At 35.4% G+C, this 16,681-nt stretch overlaps 1 protein-coding gene across 6 annotated transcripts in view; it reads right to left on the bottom strand.

The window, feature by feature from the left end:
• The window catches only part of LOC131039590 (uncharacterized), a 129,212-nt gene that overhangs the window by 68,691 nt on the left and 43,840 nt on the right, over positions 1-16,681 (bottom strand). For all 6 annotated transcript variants that reach the window (XM_057972380.2, XM_057972379.2, XM_057972377.2 and 3 more), the window contains 2 exons: positions 8,885-8,956; positions 5,306-5,377 (listed from right to left, as the gene is read on the bottom strand). In XM_057972380.2, coding sequence (XP_057828363.2) covers positions 5,306-5,377; positions 8,885-8,956 — 144 coding nt within the window. The remainder of the gene's footprint in view (positions 1-5,305; positions 5,378-8,884; positions 8,957-16,681) is intronic.

Here is a 16,681-nt window from a genome sequence, read left to right as displayed (position 1 = left end):
GGGTGGATCCCTATCAATCCATCTCGAGGTGGCATACTTGAGAAGACCCTCAAGCCCATGAGCACTAATTCGCCTCCCAAGCCACAAACATGATAGGATTTCAAGTCCACTCCATCCCTCAATCCACTTTGGAGATGCACCACCCTCCTCAATCAAGCCCTAGAGAACTCAATCGTCTCCCAGCCCAAGAGCATGGAAAGATCTCCAATTCATCCATCTCAAGGTGGCATGCTTGATAGACGCATGAAGACTACCTTCCTCAACAAGCACAAGAGCACCCATACGCCTCCATATTAGGAATTTGTTGGAAATGTTTGCAAAATGCAATCTCAAGGATGGTTGTCGTTGTATTGCAAGAGCATGTGTGAATCCATGTCCATCCATCTCGAGTTGGCATACTTGAGAAAACCCCCAAACCCAAGAGCACTCATTCACCTCCCAACCCACGAGCATGCATCTCAAGGTGGCATACTTAAAAAGTCCCTTAAGCCCAAGAGCACTTATTCACCTCTCGGCCCATGAACATGGTAGGATTTCAAGTCCACTCCATCCTTCAATCCACCTTGGAGATGCACCATCCTCCTCAATCAAGCTTGGGAGCACTCATTTGCCTCCCAACCCATGAGCAAGGGAAGATTTCCAATCCATCCATCTCAGAGTGGCGTGTTTGATAAGATGCATGAAGACTACCTTCCTAAACAAGCCCATACACCTCTCGGCCCAAGAGCCCGTATCGCGAGGTGGCATGCTTGATGAAGGAAAGGTCGATACTTCACCTCTTGTCACCTCTTGTGAACTCGAAAGGCCGGTTGTCCTTCCTATTTGCAAGCCATTTCTAAAAAATTCAAAATCGATTACTTATAGAAATTACCTTTATGAATTTGCTATTAAATACTCTTAAAGGAAATGCAATTAAATTACTTACAATTAGCAGTCTTTTAATTTTTGCAAGCTACATCTATATGCATCTATTTATTTGTAATCTAATATTATTCTTGAACTTATCTCACAATATTATTATTGCTGCAGACAATATTTATTTCTGCCTTTTATGATTCAACTTCCTTTTTATTTTTCCAATTTCCACTTGATGGATGTCTTGTCCAATCAATTTGTCCTTCCACTTGTATCTTCAAGTGAGAAGAGTCACACCCTTTCATTAAGTCTATTGCTCTTGCAAGGGACACGCCCTTTCATAATCAATCACTGCCCTGCTGTATTGCAATCCTTTGATTGATTGTCTTTTGCTTATTTTATGGAACTGTTGCCTAATAAGATCCCTTAAATAATCTTTATCGACCCTCTTTAGAATGGCTACTCTTTTTCTCAAGGAAAAAGACAGTGATCTATACTTGAATATGTTGTGATTATTCCTATCATTGCGGGGGCATGACATACTCTTCGAACTAGATCGATTTCTTTTATTTTATTGTCTAGGACTTGTTGTTATTCAGGCTACAATGTGGTTTGAAAAGCAATGACCTCATGGCTAGGGCATGACAGTACATGGTTCAAGGAGTTGAACATGAGGTTTATGCACTCTGTCAAGTGTTTGAGACTAACATATGTGCTTGCATGGTAGCGCACAAATTATTCACCCCTTCTTGAGAAACAATCATCCCAAATGTATTTAAGGAAACTTGTGTAATCTAGAATGGAGATTGGACAGCCTATTTGATTTACAGAATCATTTTTCAACTACAATATCTCATACCACTCACCTATATAGCGATGCTCCAAGGATTGGTTGTGTAAACAACTTGGCAACAATGCAAGCAGGGATGCCAAAGGATTATGTCACTAGAATCAATTGCTGCAACACCACATTCAAGCACCTCACAAAAAGGATGAATAGCATGTGAGAAGCAATATTTACACACGACATGTAAATCTTTAGCGTTGCAAGAACTGATCCATCCCAAACTACAAAGTTGTGGATGAGGCATGGTTGGTAAACTCAGGCATGCAAAACAGTAGCTTCAAAAATGAGGTTGTTTATGCCAAAGATGAAAAACTCTAAACCGGCAATAAATCTTTTGGCCAGAAATTTTTAAAAAATCGGCAAATTTATCGAACATTTTAAAATATATAATTTCCTAAAATATTCTTAAAAAACACACATACATTAAATTTTCTGGTTTTTTTATTTTTTTCTTCACTTAGGGCATCTTTCCCTTACTCCTTTGCCTTAGTTTCAACATTGAAACAATATATAAATCCATTATTACAAATATAGCAGACTACGAAATACAAGCTATATTTGTAATAGTAGATTTATAATAGACTAATAGTAGACTGCAAAATGTTGGTGCGATCGTGCAGGAAAATAAGCCCAAATGAGCAGATATGTTGAAGAGCCAAAAAGGAATCAGGAAACAACTCTACCTATGCAACTAGTCAACAACTTCCGTCGAATCCAGATCCAGTCGATCAACTTGTTGGTCGTCGCGTCTTCAGTTGCTGGCTTAAAAATAGCAAAGTTTGCCCTCATGCATTAAAAAATGAAGCCACTTTTTAGGTTTGCCGGAAGTCATAAACCTACGAACTTTTCAAAATGCAATTTTTTCGGTTTTCTTCGCGATTTTATCGGCAATAAATCTCACAGGCGATTTAAAAGAAGATTAAATCATCTGCAACATCGACTCGGGAAAAATTGCGATTTTGGCGATTTTTAAACGATTTTTTCATCTATGCTTCATGCTACCACCATCGACCAGAAACCAATGATTGCCTATGCACCCACATCTACAAAAGGAATAGAAGTATGCTTTTACATCTAGCACAAATGTTGTGGTTGTTGTGCAATACAGGTATCTTCAGGGTTTGTATTCTCCATCTATGTCTCATGGGAACCCTCTGCTTCTGTATGCAGGAAAAAGCCCTGCACATGGCACTTTGCATTAGAGTGCTTTGGACTTATGTTTGTCACACCATTTACTTATCTTGGATGGTTTGGCCTTGTTTGAATGTCTCATCTTTGGCATGGGGAATTCGCCTCTCTTTCCATTTAGTCTCAACTCCTCAACAATAGTCATGTAAGAATAGGCTTCTCCCATTGCCTTGATCTTGGCCAGCTTCAATTTGGACCAAATGAATGAGTGTTGGCCATTATGATACTTGGCAAAGTTGTTGTCACTAAATATAGCAATCATCAGAGATATTTTAATGACAATATTCAACCTTGAAGACTTCCAAGAAATTCTACCAGATTGACTCAAATCTATGTATGGTCCTCCTCCCAATCCTTTGGGCTTGCCACCGCTTCTTGATGGGCAAAGAAACTTCCCAAATTGCCCTCTTGATCATTTCTTCATCTGAAAGGTCATTCCAATGGAAATATGACTCTAACTAATCTAACCAATTGTCTACAACATCTACATCTATTTTACCATCAAATACAATAACATATAAATTCACTTGAAATCTTCTAGAAACTAGCTTAACAAAAATGTGCATTTTCATTAAAGAGCCTTCGCAATTTCTTCTCTAATCACTAAGTGGACTGCATCTCAATCTTCTACCATCCAAACTCATCTAATACATCTTGGAAGGCAATATGATGGATCTCTTGGTTTGTCACTACGTATAAAATACTTCAATTTTGTTTGATAGGATATACAAGGCGAACCACTCTAATACCAATGATCTAGATCCAACATGGTTTGGGGGACAATACTCTAGATGAGGACCTAGATGTGTTGAATGCATGCAAAAGCAATTAAAATGAGAAAGGATTAGAAAAAATAGAACATGAGAACTAGAACGAACCATTTTATTAATCTGCATGTTCACATGGAATACTCAAGGAGATGTATTTACTCCTATATATCTTATCTAATCTTGCCTATCCATTTATGTTACAAATATACATTTAGATTACATAATCATGAAGACAACAACCACTAAGGAAGTTGAGCATCCATCTATGGCGATTCATCTCCCAACGGTTAGAATTTTGGTCACACATTGTGCTTACAAAGGGTGTGTCAAGAAATGGCTCCAAAAGGTGCATTAGATTTTTGTTCGGTGCTTTGAGATGTTACGCAATATTTTGTGATTTAGTCTAAACGGTGTGCCTTGTGTGTATTAAGGCACAATAATGTAGGTGCGATGTGAAACACAACTAAATTGTTGGCAAAGCTATGCGTCACATTCCTCAATGTTGAGAAGCAGCAAATGATGCTAAGGATTGTGCACAAGCTAGGGAGTGCCATCTAAGTTGTGAAACAAGGTTCCAAGCATTGTGTGGATGGTGCATGGTACAAGAAGTTCTGCAAAAGGTTATTCATTGTTGAGCAGATGTCTAAAGTTAGCGCCTGAACTTACATGGTAGTGTGAGGATCACAATTCATTGACAGAAATCAGGTAGCTTTGAACTACTAAAACTATATTAGGTATATGCACATAAGCATACACACAAATGAGTACATGCTTGAGTGTGCAAGTACGTGCAGATATTTTTCTTTTTATATGTGGATTTTTAGTTGGATCCCTCATCTGTATGCTAGGGGCAAGCTGAACAGTCTATCAAACAATCAGGCCAATCAATTAATCAAAATGCAGCAGAACCTTTCTTTGGCTTCACAAATCCATTGTTCACACTATACATCAAAACAATTTGCATCCTTCATCCTTGAATATGCTCCATATTGTTGAACTCAAACAAATAAAAGAACCCCCAGAATCAGCCCATTCTAGATATCTCCATATTCAGCTAACTAATGTTGATTTCCGAATGCAACCTTCATGATTAACTGTCTCTGCATTTATTTTTTTACTACATTGTGTATTAGAGCAAAGGAAATGCAAGGCTGTATATGATAAGATGGTGAAGTATTTTCAGAAAGTCCTTCAATACCAAAATCTAAACACACTGCTATGACAATATAACATTATGTTCACCCACAATACAAAGAATCTGGATATTTTAAATAATTTCACAGGATATCTATGATTACTGTGGAATTCAATCTGGAAATGAATTTTAATGCCCGTGGGTTGTGCACAACAAGAAGGTAACATAGACCATCTAATCAGTCCAATCAATTTAATCCGCAAAAGGATTCTTATGCCTTCAGATTCTAGAATGTTGCAATACATAAATTTCAAGATTCAAAGAAGCAAAAGAAGATATATACAACACACATGCAATTTTAACCTGATTAAAAGTTCCAAAATGGCTATGGCCTATGTTTAAAACAAAGTGTACTTTATAAGGCATTAAATTCTTTTAGTCAAAAAAAACAAACAAAAGAAACAGAATGTTCTTTATAATAAATCACAGCATTTTGATAGGAGAACAAACCTCTCAAGCATTCCAATCCTGCATCTCCAATACTACATGAATCCAAATTTAAGTCCTCCAAATTTGTCAACCCTGAAAAGTAGTATCTTACTATATCAAAATACATTACATAATTCCAAGTTCAGGCATTAAAAAAAATCAAATTAAAACCTATATACATTATTATTATATAAGCCTCAAGTGTATGAACTTTTTACGCTAAAAGCAATACATCTAGTCTCCCCTCTTAATCAGTGGCACTACATGTCTTCTCCTAATTCCAGAAAGTAAATCTAATTGGTACGGGGCAAGTCTTTAATGTCCAGTATTTTCAGATTTAATTAGCTAGTGGTTGCATTTACCAGAAAAGGTTGGAACACAATCGCACACAAATGATTAGTGCACCTGAGTTTGTAGTCATGATTGAATGATAAGGAACGAATAAAAGAAAAGAAGGAAAATGTGATTAAAAAAAAAATAAAGAAAATCATGTAAGCTACAGTAAACTGCCTATTAATGACACAATAATCAATAGATGTAGAGGTTCTGAAAAAAAAATGTGTGTTTAGTTTTCATCAATGTTTCAGATTACACTCCACAATCCATCATCTTTTGCTCTCATTCTGATGGTGGATCATGGAATGTTATTCAAAACATTGATGAAAACTAAAAATACACAATTTTTCCAAGAAGCTCTTCCTCTATCTCATGGACGGTGAAAACTGTGTAAATGATGTTCAATTTTCAATTCAATATGCAAGATGTATTCTATTTTATATTTTCTTGATCTATGTATTATCTATTTATATGATAAATCTGATTATATTCTTTTGTATGGCAGGTGAGAGGAGCATTTATAGATTTTGATATCCTTCTCACAAATATCGATTGATATATATATGCAAGAGGGGAGGATCAAGACATTACTTGATTGCACCCTTTGAATTATAATTACCAATCGGTGTTTACTTTAATCAACAGCCCGATACTAATCAGGGTCTACATAACTTATTATCTGATGCCAATCGGTGTCTACGTGACATGTTAACCGATGCCAATCGGTGTCTACGTGACTTGGTGATTGCTTAACTAATAGTTAGATACCAAGCGGTGTATGCTTTGCCACCCGATAACAATCGGTTAATCCCGATAATCATCATTTGTTTACTGTTGATAAATCAACTGATATAAATCGGGATACATGGTTAGCCCGATAATAATCGGTGATCACAGTTATAATGCAAACCGATATTAATCGGTGTACTATGCTATGATATGATTATCGATAGTTTGAGCATTGATCGAACTAAGTAGATTGGACATATACAAGTGAAGAAAGATCATCAAATGAAAGAACAATAGCTTGAAGTTTTCCTAATAGTTTATCGATAGGATAAATGATTGAATGAGAGACTTCATTTATCTCTCATTCAATCATTTATCTTACCGAAGCTATCATGCATTAACAAACTGCATGTACATTATTAACGATAATAAACATTAGAAGTTAAATTAGTACTTAGTGAGAGATGCCTCTTAAGAGTAGATCAATGTATGTTAGTACAAAATATATATTGGGATGTGATTGACTTTCCAGACACTCTAAATGTTATACAAGACTTCTAAATATATCCATGGTCTAAATAAGAACCAAGTAGCACTTTCACTGGGAAAACAAATGAATTTTCAAAAATCTATTGTAAAAGACTTCCAATTTTTAATTTTACTTTTTGGCAAACTTTTAGAGCTTATTTGATAACCAACTTCCAAATATGAAGCTCATAAATCAGCTAACTTGCAAAAAATATAACTTATTATGCAAACATCTTATAAAAAGATGCCATACTGATCAAGACACTTGAAGCAATCTTACAAAAGTAAACGGTATATGTTCAATCTGATATCCATATGAGCTGCCTTAAGGAGGATCCTGTGTGTGAGCTCAAGACCTGTAGTCTGTTTTCCCTCCTGCTTTCCCCCCTTCACCCTAGTACCATGTTATGATATCTAGACAGAGATTTGAACCTCAGTACCTTACCTATTAGAGAATATTCAGAGATACAGAGCTGTGCATAGCAAAGATTTAGAAAATCAGAAGGTTGTACTATAACATTCATATTTGGTTTCATATGATGAGTTGTTTATGAGCATTGATGTTGATATCCTTCTCACTGTTTATGCCTTGTTTTCTGTGTGCTTTGTTAGCTAGAAATTGGCATATAATATCAGAGTAAATCAAGTCTTGTGTCTGTGAAGCTGTGATGAATATAAAGTAGTATTTCTCAACATAACTTTGCATCCAAGAAGAGAAACCAGTTACTAAAGCAGACATCCTACAAACATGAAGAATATTTTTTGCCAGAGTTTCAAGAAATTGTACAATGCAAACAAACTGTTGAGAAGCGATTAATCTCGATGTTTATCTGACCTAACAAGAATGCCACATGAAAAAAAAGACATACATAACCCTAACTACTTTTTTCTATTGACATCTCCAGTATTGCTTTTACAAGGTATTCATATTCTGCCTCTACTTCACAGAACGATACTATTTGCTGTTCTTGTACTCGTGGAGAAGAGCTACTCTTAAGATTTATTTTCTTCATTTCTCATCTTATGATCCTCCAATTTTCACTTTATATGGCCCATCATTATCATGGTAGAGCTGAAAAGCAAAAATGCCAAAAACAAATACACAAGCTTTTACTATAGAACTTTTTGTAGTTTAAACTAGAATCTACAGAAAGTTACAAAGGAAAAGCAGAGATATACATGTAACACAAAGGGTGGATGCACTTCAAGCCTATATGAATGTTCCCTTAAAAGAGCATATCGGTGAGGTAGATAATAGCACTGACTTTACTGGTAGCTTGCAACGGCAACTCAGACACTTCAACATTCAATCTTGAGAGCCCATATCAAATTGCACAAAACTTTGATGACAAATTGTTAAAAATCTTTTTAGTTGAAAAATAATATCTCCAAAGAAGATCTGTATACCCCTTTTAAAGATCAGATATTCCATGTACACACACACACAATGACGGAAAATCTCTAAATGAGAATACCAGTAAGGTTTTCCCTACTTGCTGAAAAGGGGACAGCAAATATTTCCTAAATTAGGGTTTAAAAGGACACTTTACTAGGATCTTTAGTCACAGACTCACATCCACAATTCATATCTCAAAGACTAGAGAGAAGCCCTCATATGAAGCTGTTTTGGGTAACTAAAAAAATACTCTAAATTAAGAAATCAGTAATAGCATGAAACAAAAAAATATAAATTCAACCAAATGCTAATTTTGAATCTAGCAAACATGCATTCCATATAATGCTGAAGCTTGAGGCATCATACATTCATACATCAGATGCCAAATCCCATGTCAAAAGCGTTAACAAAAAATCTACATTTCCAACTCTGTTCTATTTAACAAATATTGATTTGCGGCCATTTAATCAGAGCCATACTGTCAAAAAATTGAAATATAGTCCATGACTTGTTCATGTGACCAAAATTTGTCAACCTGTCAGAATAATTCTAGAAATTTACACAAGATGTGCGAACAAGCAAATATCTTTGTAAGAGAATAGAGAGGAGACCTCTTAAATGTACTAGACCAGCATCAGTAATGTTATTATAGCCAAGGATCAGAGTCTTTAAATTTACAAGCCCTGCAAATACATAAAGGATAGCATTAAACTCCACTGTGTGCCTATAACCTGACAACACTGTGAAAAGAACAAAATCTGAAGAAATTAAAAAGACTAAAATAGATCTTTGAAATTTCAATTAATTGTTAGTTAAATTTTTACAAGAATGTACTGTAAAAACAGCAAGCAATAATAAAAAATAAGCATAATTAAGATAATAACATATTGCATAATAATACCCAATGCAATCAAACAGGACTATCGGATGATCAGCACTTCCACTAATCCATCAAAGAAAACAGGAGATAACTTTACCATAATTTTAAGCCTTAAAAAAACCACACTAAAGGAATATGGCCTACATAATGTACAAATATAGAATGTAGGAACAATACTCAGCAAATAACATAAGAACCAGGAATTATCTTAACATTAGAACTATGGCATTGACCAACGTATAAGTGATTTTAAAACTTCTAAAATGTTTTAAATGTTTAATTTGTAACTATGGTGATGATTCTTCCTTTTCTCTTAGGTTCACCGGTGATGTGTTGGCAGCCTATGTGACCATTTAGGATTTGCTCTTTTGAGGGATTTTTTAGGGGTTAGAAAATGTTTATTTAATGTTTATCCTTGGTTTTAGAGGGTGGAGGGTGGATCTCATTCCTATGCCTAGATGAAGCATTTTGATAATAAGATTTAATAACTAGTGAGTGTGTATCTATTCCTTGGTTTTAGAGGTCCTAGGATGTACACCTAAGGGATGGGAATCATTTTTAAGCATTACTATTGATGTTGGTCAAGATACGACCCATCAAAAGTATCCATTTTAGTAGTAACGAAAATCAATGGTTTTGGGGACTTGGGAGGGAGATTCACCAACCTCCAACCTCGCTCTCCCAATTACACTCATCCCCAAACTCTCGAAAAAGGCCTCACAGGTGTGAGATCATGTGGGACGATGTCATGTATTTCATGAAGAAATATGTTTTTAAGATTTATTGTATGGAGTCTTTATGGCCAAGCTCACCCATTAGGAAAGAGCAGCCTTGTGTATGGGGAGAGGGGTAGGACACTCTATTGGGGACAATATTACACCCCCTCGGAGGAGTGTAAAGAGTATGAATACCCTATTTGATGTTTGGGTATGAGTAAACTATTTAGAAGATGGGAGTATTGAAGGTGGAAGAATGAATGTATGGCCAAATGAAGTCTACTAATGCATATTTTTAGTAGTTTTTAGTAGTCTTCCAAGGAGAGAGTTGTCTACTCTCTCTCTCTCTCTCTCTCTAATGTGCATGCTTTAAATGTTTGTGTTTGCAAAATGGTTCTATGTGTGTGATCCAGTCTCTAAAAGAATCTTCAAGCTCAGGGGTGGCCTATGCATAGGTTTACAGTTGGGAAGTGAGCTTCCCATGGCCTTTGGAAAAGTTGAGCTCTCATGTAGGATGGATTGACCTTGGAAAAATTGTTGGATGAAGAAGCTACTCTATCCTTGCACAAAGATGCTGGAAAAAGACATTTGAGCTATTTGCATAAGCTGTGACAAAGTTCTTGAATATATTGCATTATTGGAAAGTTTATTGAACTGTGTAATCTAAAGAACTAGTGACGTTACCTGTATCAAATCAATCATTTTTGTATTAATAAGAAGAAATTATATTGGCTGTAAGTTTTTCTTTATGTGTTAGTATAAGAAGAGATTATGTTTTATAAGCTTCCACTAGAAATACTGTAATTACTCTGTTAAAGGTCCACCTTATGAAATTTAGGCCTACTTCAGATAATTGTTCATCTGATGATAACTGGAACTTATAAATCTGCAGTGCAAACCTTTTGAGAAAAAAGAATCTGTTTAAAATCAAAAAAAGATACATAATATAAAAGTTTTGGTTCAAAGATTTTTAAGCATTCTAAGAGAGTAAATAAATGGATGTATCTGCAATATTTAGATAGTTAAGTACTTTTGTTCAAACAAAAAAAAATTGAAAGTCTAATCTTGCTTAGACGAGATTATAGGCAATCTATTTGAGTTATACATGGAATCCATTTGGGAAACATTCTAGGCATTATGCTCAAGAAAAGACCTTATACAGTTTGTTTTTAAAAGAAACAAAAAAAGAGAAAGAACGAATTTGGCTCAAAGGGAATCTATCCACTCTGATTTTACAATTTATGGTTTTCTACTAAAAAGAAATTAACTGTGTTCTGTACAAAAAAAAACAAAGGGGAACATACGTAAGTTATATATATGCTACCCTGTTCAGGCAAGGCAAAGTTATCCTGTACAGGAAATGATTCAAAAAAAATTCTATTCTAAATAAGTATAATCAGTCAGAGGGAATTAGATATACTCTATTTAGTTGTTTATGTATTCCTTTTAAGAATTATCAGAGTATTATCTAGGGAAGATTTAGGTGACCCATTTTAAAGGGGATATGTATACATTGGACTCCGTCAAAACCAAAAGAAGAAAAAAATAATGTGTGTACACTGTTCACAATTATGTGGCTAGCATTTGAGTAAAGGAATGAACCTATTAATATTTTGCTCTGATCTCTTTGAGAAACATATATATTCTGCCCATGGAAAAAAACATTTGAATTCTGACTGCGACAAAAACAAAATAGAATAATATGTATTTTGTCAAGGAAAGCAGGATAAAATGTGATCAGTGAAATAGATATTCTACTGTGTTTACAAGAGTTTAATGAGTAGTAGATACAGATAAGATCGGTATCATTGTGTATAGTTGGCAAAAAAATATATATACACACCTTGAAAGGAACATAACAGAGCTATTCTGTTACCCATTAGCTTAAGCTGATATCATATTGTCGTGCTCCAATGAGGTATGCATACCTTCAGCCAATCTCTCAACTCTAACCCTTGCTCTATGCAGTCTGTCGGCAGTTGCAATGGCTGAGAGAAGCACCATGTTAATAGCAGTGCCTGGGAGGGGGGTATAGTCCTATTTCTAAGCCACGCCACTGGGTTTGCAATCTGACTCAGCACCACTCTTCTCCTGGCTGTCTCATGAAAGACCAGGCAGGGGCAACTGGTAACGAAGAACTATAATAAAATAATAAAGCAGAAAAAAAGGAAAGGGGATTTACAAACATAAATTGTCAACGAGACACAACCCCTCTCCATGATAACCACACAATTATACTGAGGTGGGGGGAGTGAATTGGTATAACAATGACCTTTACTTTTTCATACTTAATAGCATGACCATATCAATTGCACACTAACAACAAAATAAGATGCAATAATAACACATCACAAATAGAACACATGATTTACATGGAAACCCTTACGAGAGAAAACAACGGCAGAATATTGCTTTATATACAGAAATTGCTTACAACTTTGTAGGCACTAACCCACAGGAGAAACTAATCCCCTCAGTTAGTATCGGAGACACCAACCCCCACAGCTAAGCACCAACTTCCAATTCAAAACTAGGTTCCACCTTGAATGTTGCTATCACAACGGATGATGGCCAATTCAATCCTTTCACAAGTCTTCTTCAAATCTAATCACAAATCTGACTTTGGATTATGTAAATATTTCATTTACAAGTCTGATCTTGAATGATGTATATATTTCTTCGATCTAGGAGTGCTTTACATCTACTGTTAATTTCTCTTACAAATCTGATCACAACTTCATATATTAAAAAAAAAAAATTGAATAATTTATTTATGAATATACAACGTATATAAAGAGGTTTACAAGACGGTGTTCTAAAAAGAATGAACTGTTAAACTGAAGCTTCAACATGAAGCTAAAAAGCTTAAAACGCTAAATACAGCTAAAAAGCTAACTATGCATTCTTATAAAAGAAGCAATAGTTGCACTTAAAAGACTAAACAAACTAAAAAGCTAAATGACGAACTAAATGACCATTAATAGAACTATTATAATACCCTCCCAGGATCTGCAAATTGTTAATGACAAGGAATAGCTGATTTTGTCTGGTTGATGTAACCCTCATGCGAATTACTGAGCCTAAACCACGATTTTGAAGAAAAATCAGCAAACCCTCCAAAGAGCAACAAACACAATTTTGACAAAAACCGCGAAAACTTTTGCAGAAGAACACTAAGCATTGTTTGCTCCAACAATTCCAAAACAAACTGCAAGATACCACAGTTGCAGATGTTCATCCCAGCAATTCTGAGTGCGACCCAAAACAAACTGCAACAAAGCACGATTTTTGAGGAAAAAACCGTCAAACCCCAATAACTAGATTTACAAATCATCATTTTTGTGGAAAAAACGGTAAAACCCCAGAATAACAAAATCCCACGTGAACTTCACAAATTAAAGATGATTTTTGAAGAAAATTTTGAAAAAACCAACAAACAATTTTTTAGTCGATTGAATAATACAAGCCTGTTCCAACTCCTTGACTTGTACCACCTACTTTCCGCATGCATGGTTGCGCATCTATCTCCTATATGTATGTGGAAATATTTTCCTCTATTTCAAAAACCAAACCCCCCCCCTCTTTTCTATTATTGATGTGTTTCGATCAGTCGATGATGCTAGGAAAAAATCGTGAAAACCTACGGGCAATTTTTTAAGAAAAAATCGTGAAAACCCTCAGACAATTTTTCATGTAAAAATCGTGAAAACCTACAAACAATTTTTGAGGAAAAAATCGTGAAAAACAACAGACAAATTTTTAGGAAAAAATCATGAAAACCCTCAAACAATTTTTCAAGTAAAAATCATGAAAACCTACAAACAATTTTAGAGGAAAAAATCGTGAAAACCGACAAACACGAAATTTGCTTATCACAAAGCATAGAAGGTTAACTCCTCTTCAGAACGCTCTGCAACATGAGCCTACACTTGCCCCTGAGACCCTCCATGGTTAGATTGCACGGATGCAAACAATTTCCTGCAATCTTTCTTCATATGGCCAAACTAGTGATAGTAGTTACACTGTTCACTTTTCCTCTTTGAAGACTATTGAGGTGGACCTTATCCCTTCTGTTGGAAGCGCTAAGATTTACCCTTATTCGCATCTAAGTCTTTAGCTGTGAAGGCTTGTTCAGTGGACGAACTAGCGTTGCTTCCAAACTGTTGCTTCCATCAATCCTGCTACAAAAGCTTGTTGCAGAGATCAAGAAACTTCAAATCAAAACTACTAGAAGAGATATTGAGCGTATCAATGAAATGCTCATAGGATCTAGGCAGGCTTTTCAGCGTGATCACTACCATATCTTCTTCCTCCATTTTTCGGCCTATAGCTTCCAATTGGTTACAGATGTCTTTGATCTTCGTAAGATGTACCTGGATATGTCTTTTCATCCATCATGATAGAAAGCAGCATATTCTTCAAAAAGAAAGCTCGGCTCTTGTCGGATGTTTCAAGAAGATCCTTCAAGAGATCCCAGATCTCTTTATCTGTTTTCCCTGAAGGCACTTGAGAGAGTTGATCATTTGTGATGGACAGCTTGATGAGCATGACAGCCTCTCGATTTCGCTCATCAAATTTATCTTGGTCTATACCTGTTGTTGCAGGATGAGAAGCCTTGCCTAGAACAATCTGATCAAGACAACGATATTCAAATATCGTCAACATGCGCTATTTCCAGGTATTGTAGTTGTGACCGTTCAACTTCTGACTGTGCTCCAACATGATGTTGGTCAAAGATGCCATCACGAAAACTAAGGTTGAATCAAATCAACTTGGTGAAGGCACAAAGAATCGAGGCAGAAGAATTTGATTGATAAATCAGAACTGTAACAAGCCCGCAAAAAGAACTAAAAAGAAAAGAAAAGAAAAAAAAACTGGAATGAAATTCAAGGCATGAATCCCAATACAAATTTTGAAAGTTGTTGAAAACCCAGAAATTCTTCTACAAAACCCTAGGTCGCAAAAAAAAATCAGCAAACTGTACTGACATGAATCCCAAGTAATTTTTGCAGTAAAAACTATGATTTTTCTGAAAAAATATCAGAAAATATATTCTGCAGAAAAAAAGGTAGTGAAACATACGATATTTTTACGTTGTTAGAAAAAACATAAAAAAGGGCAAAAAACCCTAAGGTGCAGCTGCAAGTCAGACGGAAAAATCACAGGCCGTCAGGCTCAAAAAAAAATCCAGCAAAGAGACATGAAAATCGCAAAAACCCTTGCTGAAAACCGCGAAAGCCGCAGATTCAGCGGGCGTGGAACCCTAGCCGCCACCCAGAAATGCACGAAAAAGGCGCAGAAAAGGAATCGTGAAAATCCACAGATAAATCACACCGCCTCAAAAAGCAATCGAGAAAAATAGCGGAATAGAGTCTGTTAAAAACGTGAATGTTCGGTTCCAAAACAAAAAACATGCCGCCAAAAACCCGAGCTCAACCACAGAACCAGCCAGAAAACCCACGAAAACACGGGTTGAAGAACTTCCACAGATGGCGCCACAAAAACCCTAGCCGAAAATTTGCAGAAGAACCCGAAAATGGCCTCAACCTTGCCCACGAACTGAAAACAAATCGCCCAAAAACCCTTGGAAAATTCTTAAACAAGGATGCCCAAAAAACACTTCTGAAAAAATTTCACTAAAAAAATTTCGTTCAGAAATAATTTTAGAATTATAAATTTCTCAAAAAAATTAATTCATGCTCTAATACCATGTAAAATTATTGAATGATTTATTTACGAATATACAACATATATGACGAGGTTTACAAGACGGTGTTCTAAAAATAACGAACCGTTACACTGAAGCTTCAACATGAAGCTAAATAAAGCTAAAAAGCTAACTATGTGCTCTTATAAAAGAAGCAATAGTTAGCACTTAAAAGACTAAACAAACTAAAAAGCTAAATGACAAACTAAATGACCATTACTAGAACAACTAAAAAGGTAACTGACTAAAAGAATTAATTATTCTAATAATTTCTGCCTTAATGTCTGCTGTAGTAAACTCTGATCTGCCCATAGAAACTTTATACATATGGTTAAAAATCTTCCATAAATCTTATCATAAATTATTCATAAAATAACTCACAAGTTCGCTTGTGAAATTTTCATAGATCTGCTCATAAACCCTCTTTCAAATCTGCATATAATTCCTTTTCAATTCTTCATACAAGGTTGCTTGAGTTTGAATGATATATCCTTTTATTCTACTCGCTTGCAGATCTGTATGTGTAAGTAAGATATATACTTTTATTCTTCACACTTCTTTTCATCACTTCTCAAATGCCTTTTATATTTTCAATGATTCTGTGAATGAAGATGTCTTTTTGCAAAGGGAGATAACTCCTCCTAGACAACACACCTCTTTATACACATACCTTAACTTTTATTTTGTCTTTATAAATCTCCTTGAATCTTCTTTAGATCTGCTGTAATGTCCTCTTCACACAAGACGGTTGGTATATACATTTAAATCTCCTTCATGCATCTGCTTATAAACCTTCTTCAGATCTGCTTAAAAGGTCTGATTTAATTCCTTCAGATCTACCCTTTAATCTGATTTAGATATGCTCCAATATGCTTAAAAGTTTGCTCTAATCTTTCTCTTAGATCTCATGCACAAAATTTGCCTTTGACTAATCTTCTACAATATTCTCTTCACATCAATCTGCTGGTGTATATCTGATTTATCTATTTGTCTTTCATACCCACTTTCTCCACATTCCACAAGCTCCCTTTTATATCTTCATGTCTCTTGTTAAGAGAGACAACTCTTTGAATTATGATGTCTTTTCAAAACAATCATGACTCTT

This window comes from Cryptomeria japonica, chromosome 5, assembly GCF_030272615.1.
Source record: "Cryptomeria japonica chromosome 5, Sugi_1.0, whole genome shotgun sequence".
NCBI lineage: Eukaryota > Viridiplantae > Streptophyta > Pinopsida > Cupressales > Cupressaceae > Cryptomeria > Cryptomeria japonica.
Note: the sequence above shows the minus strand (reverse complement) of the source record. Positions and strands in the feature narration are given on the sequence as shown.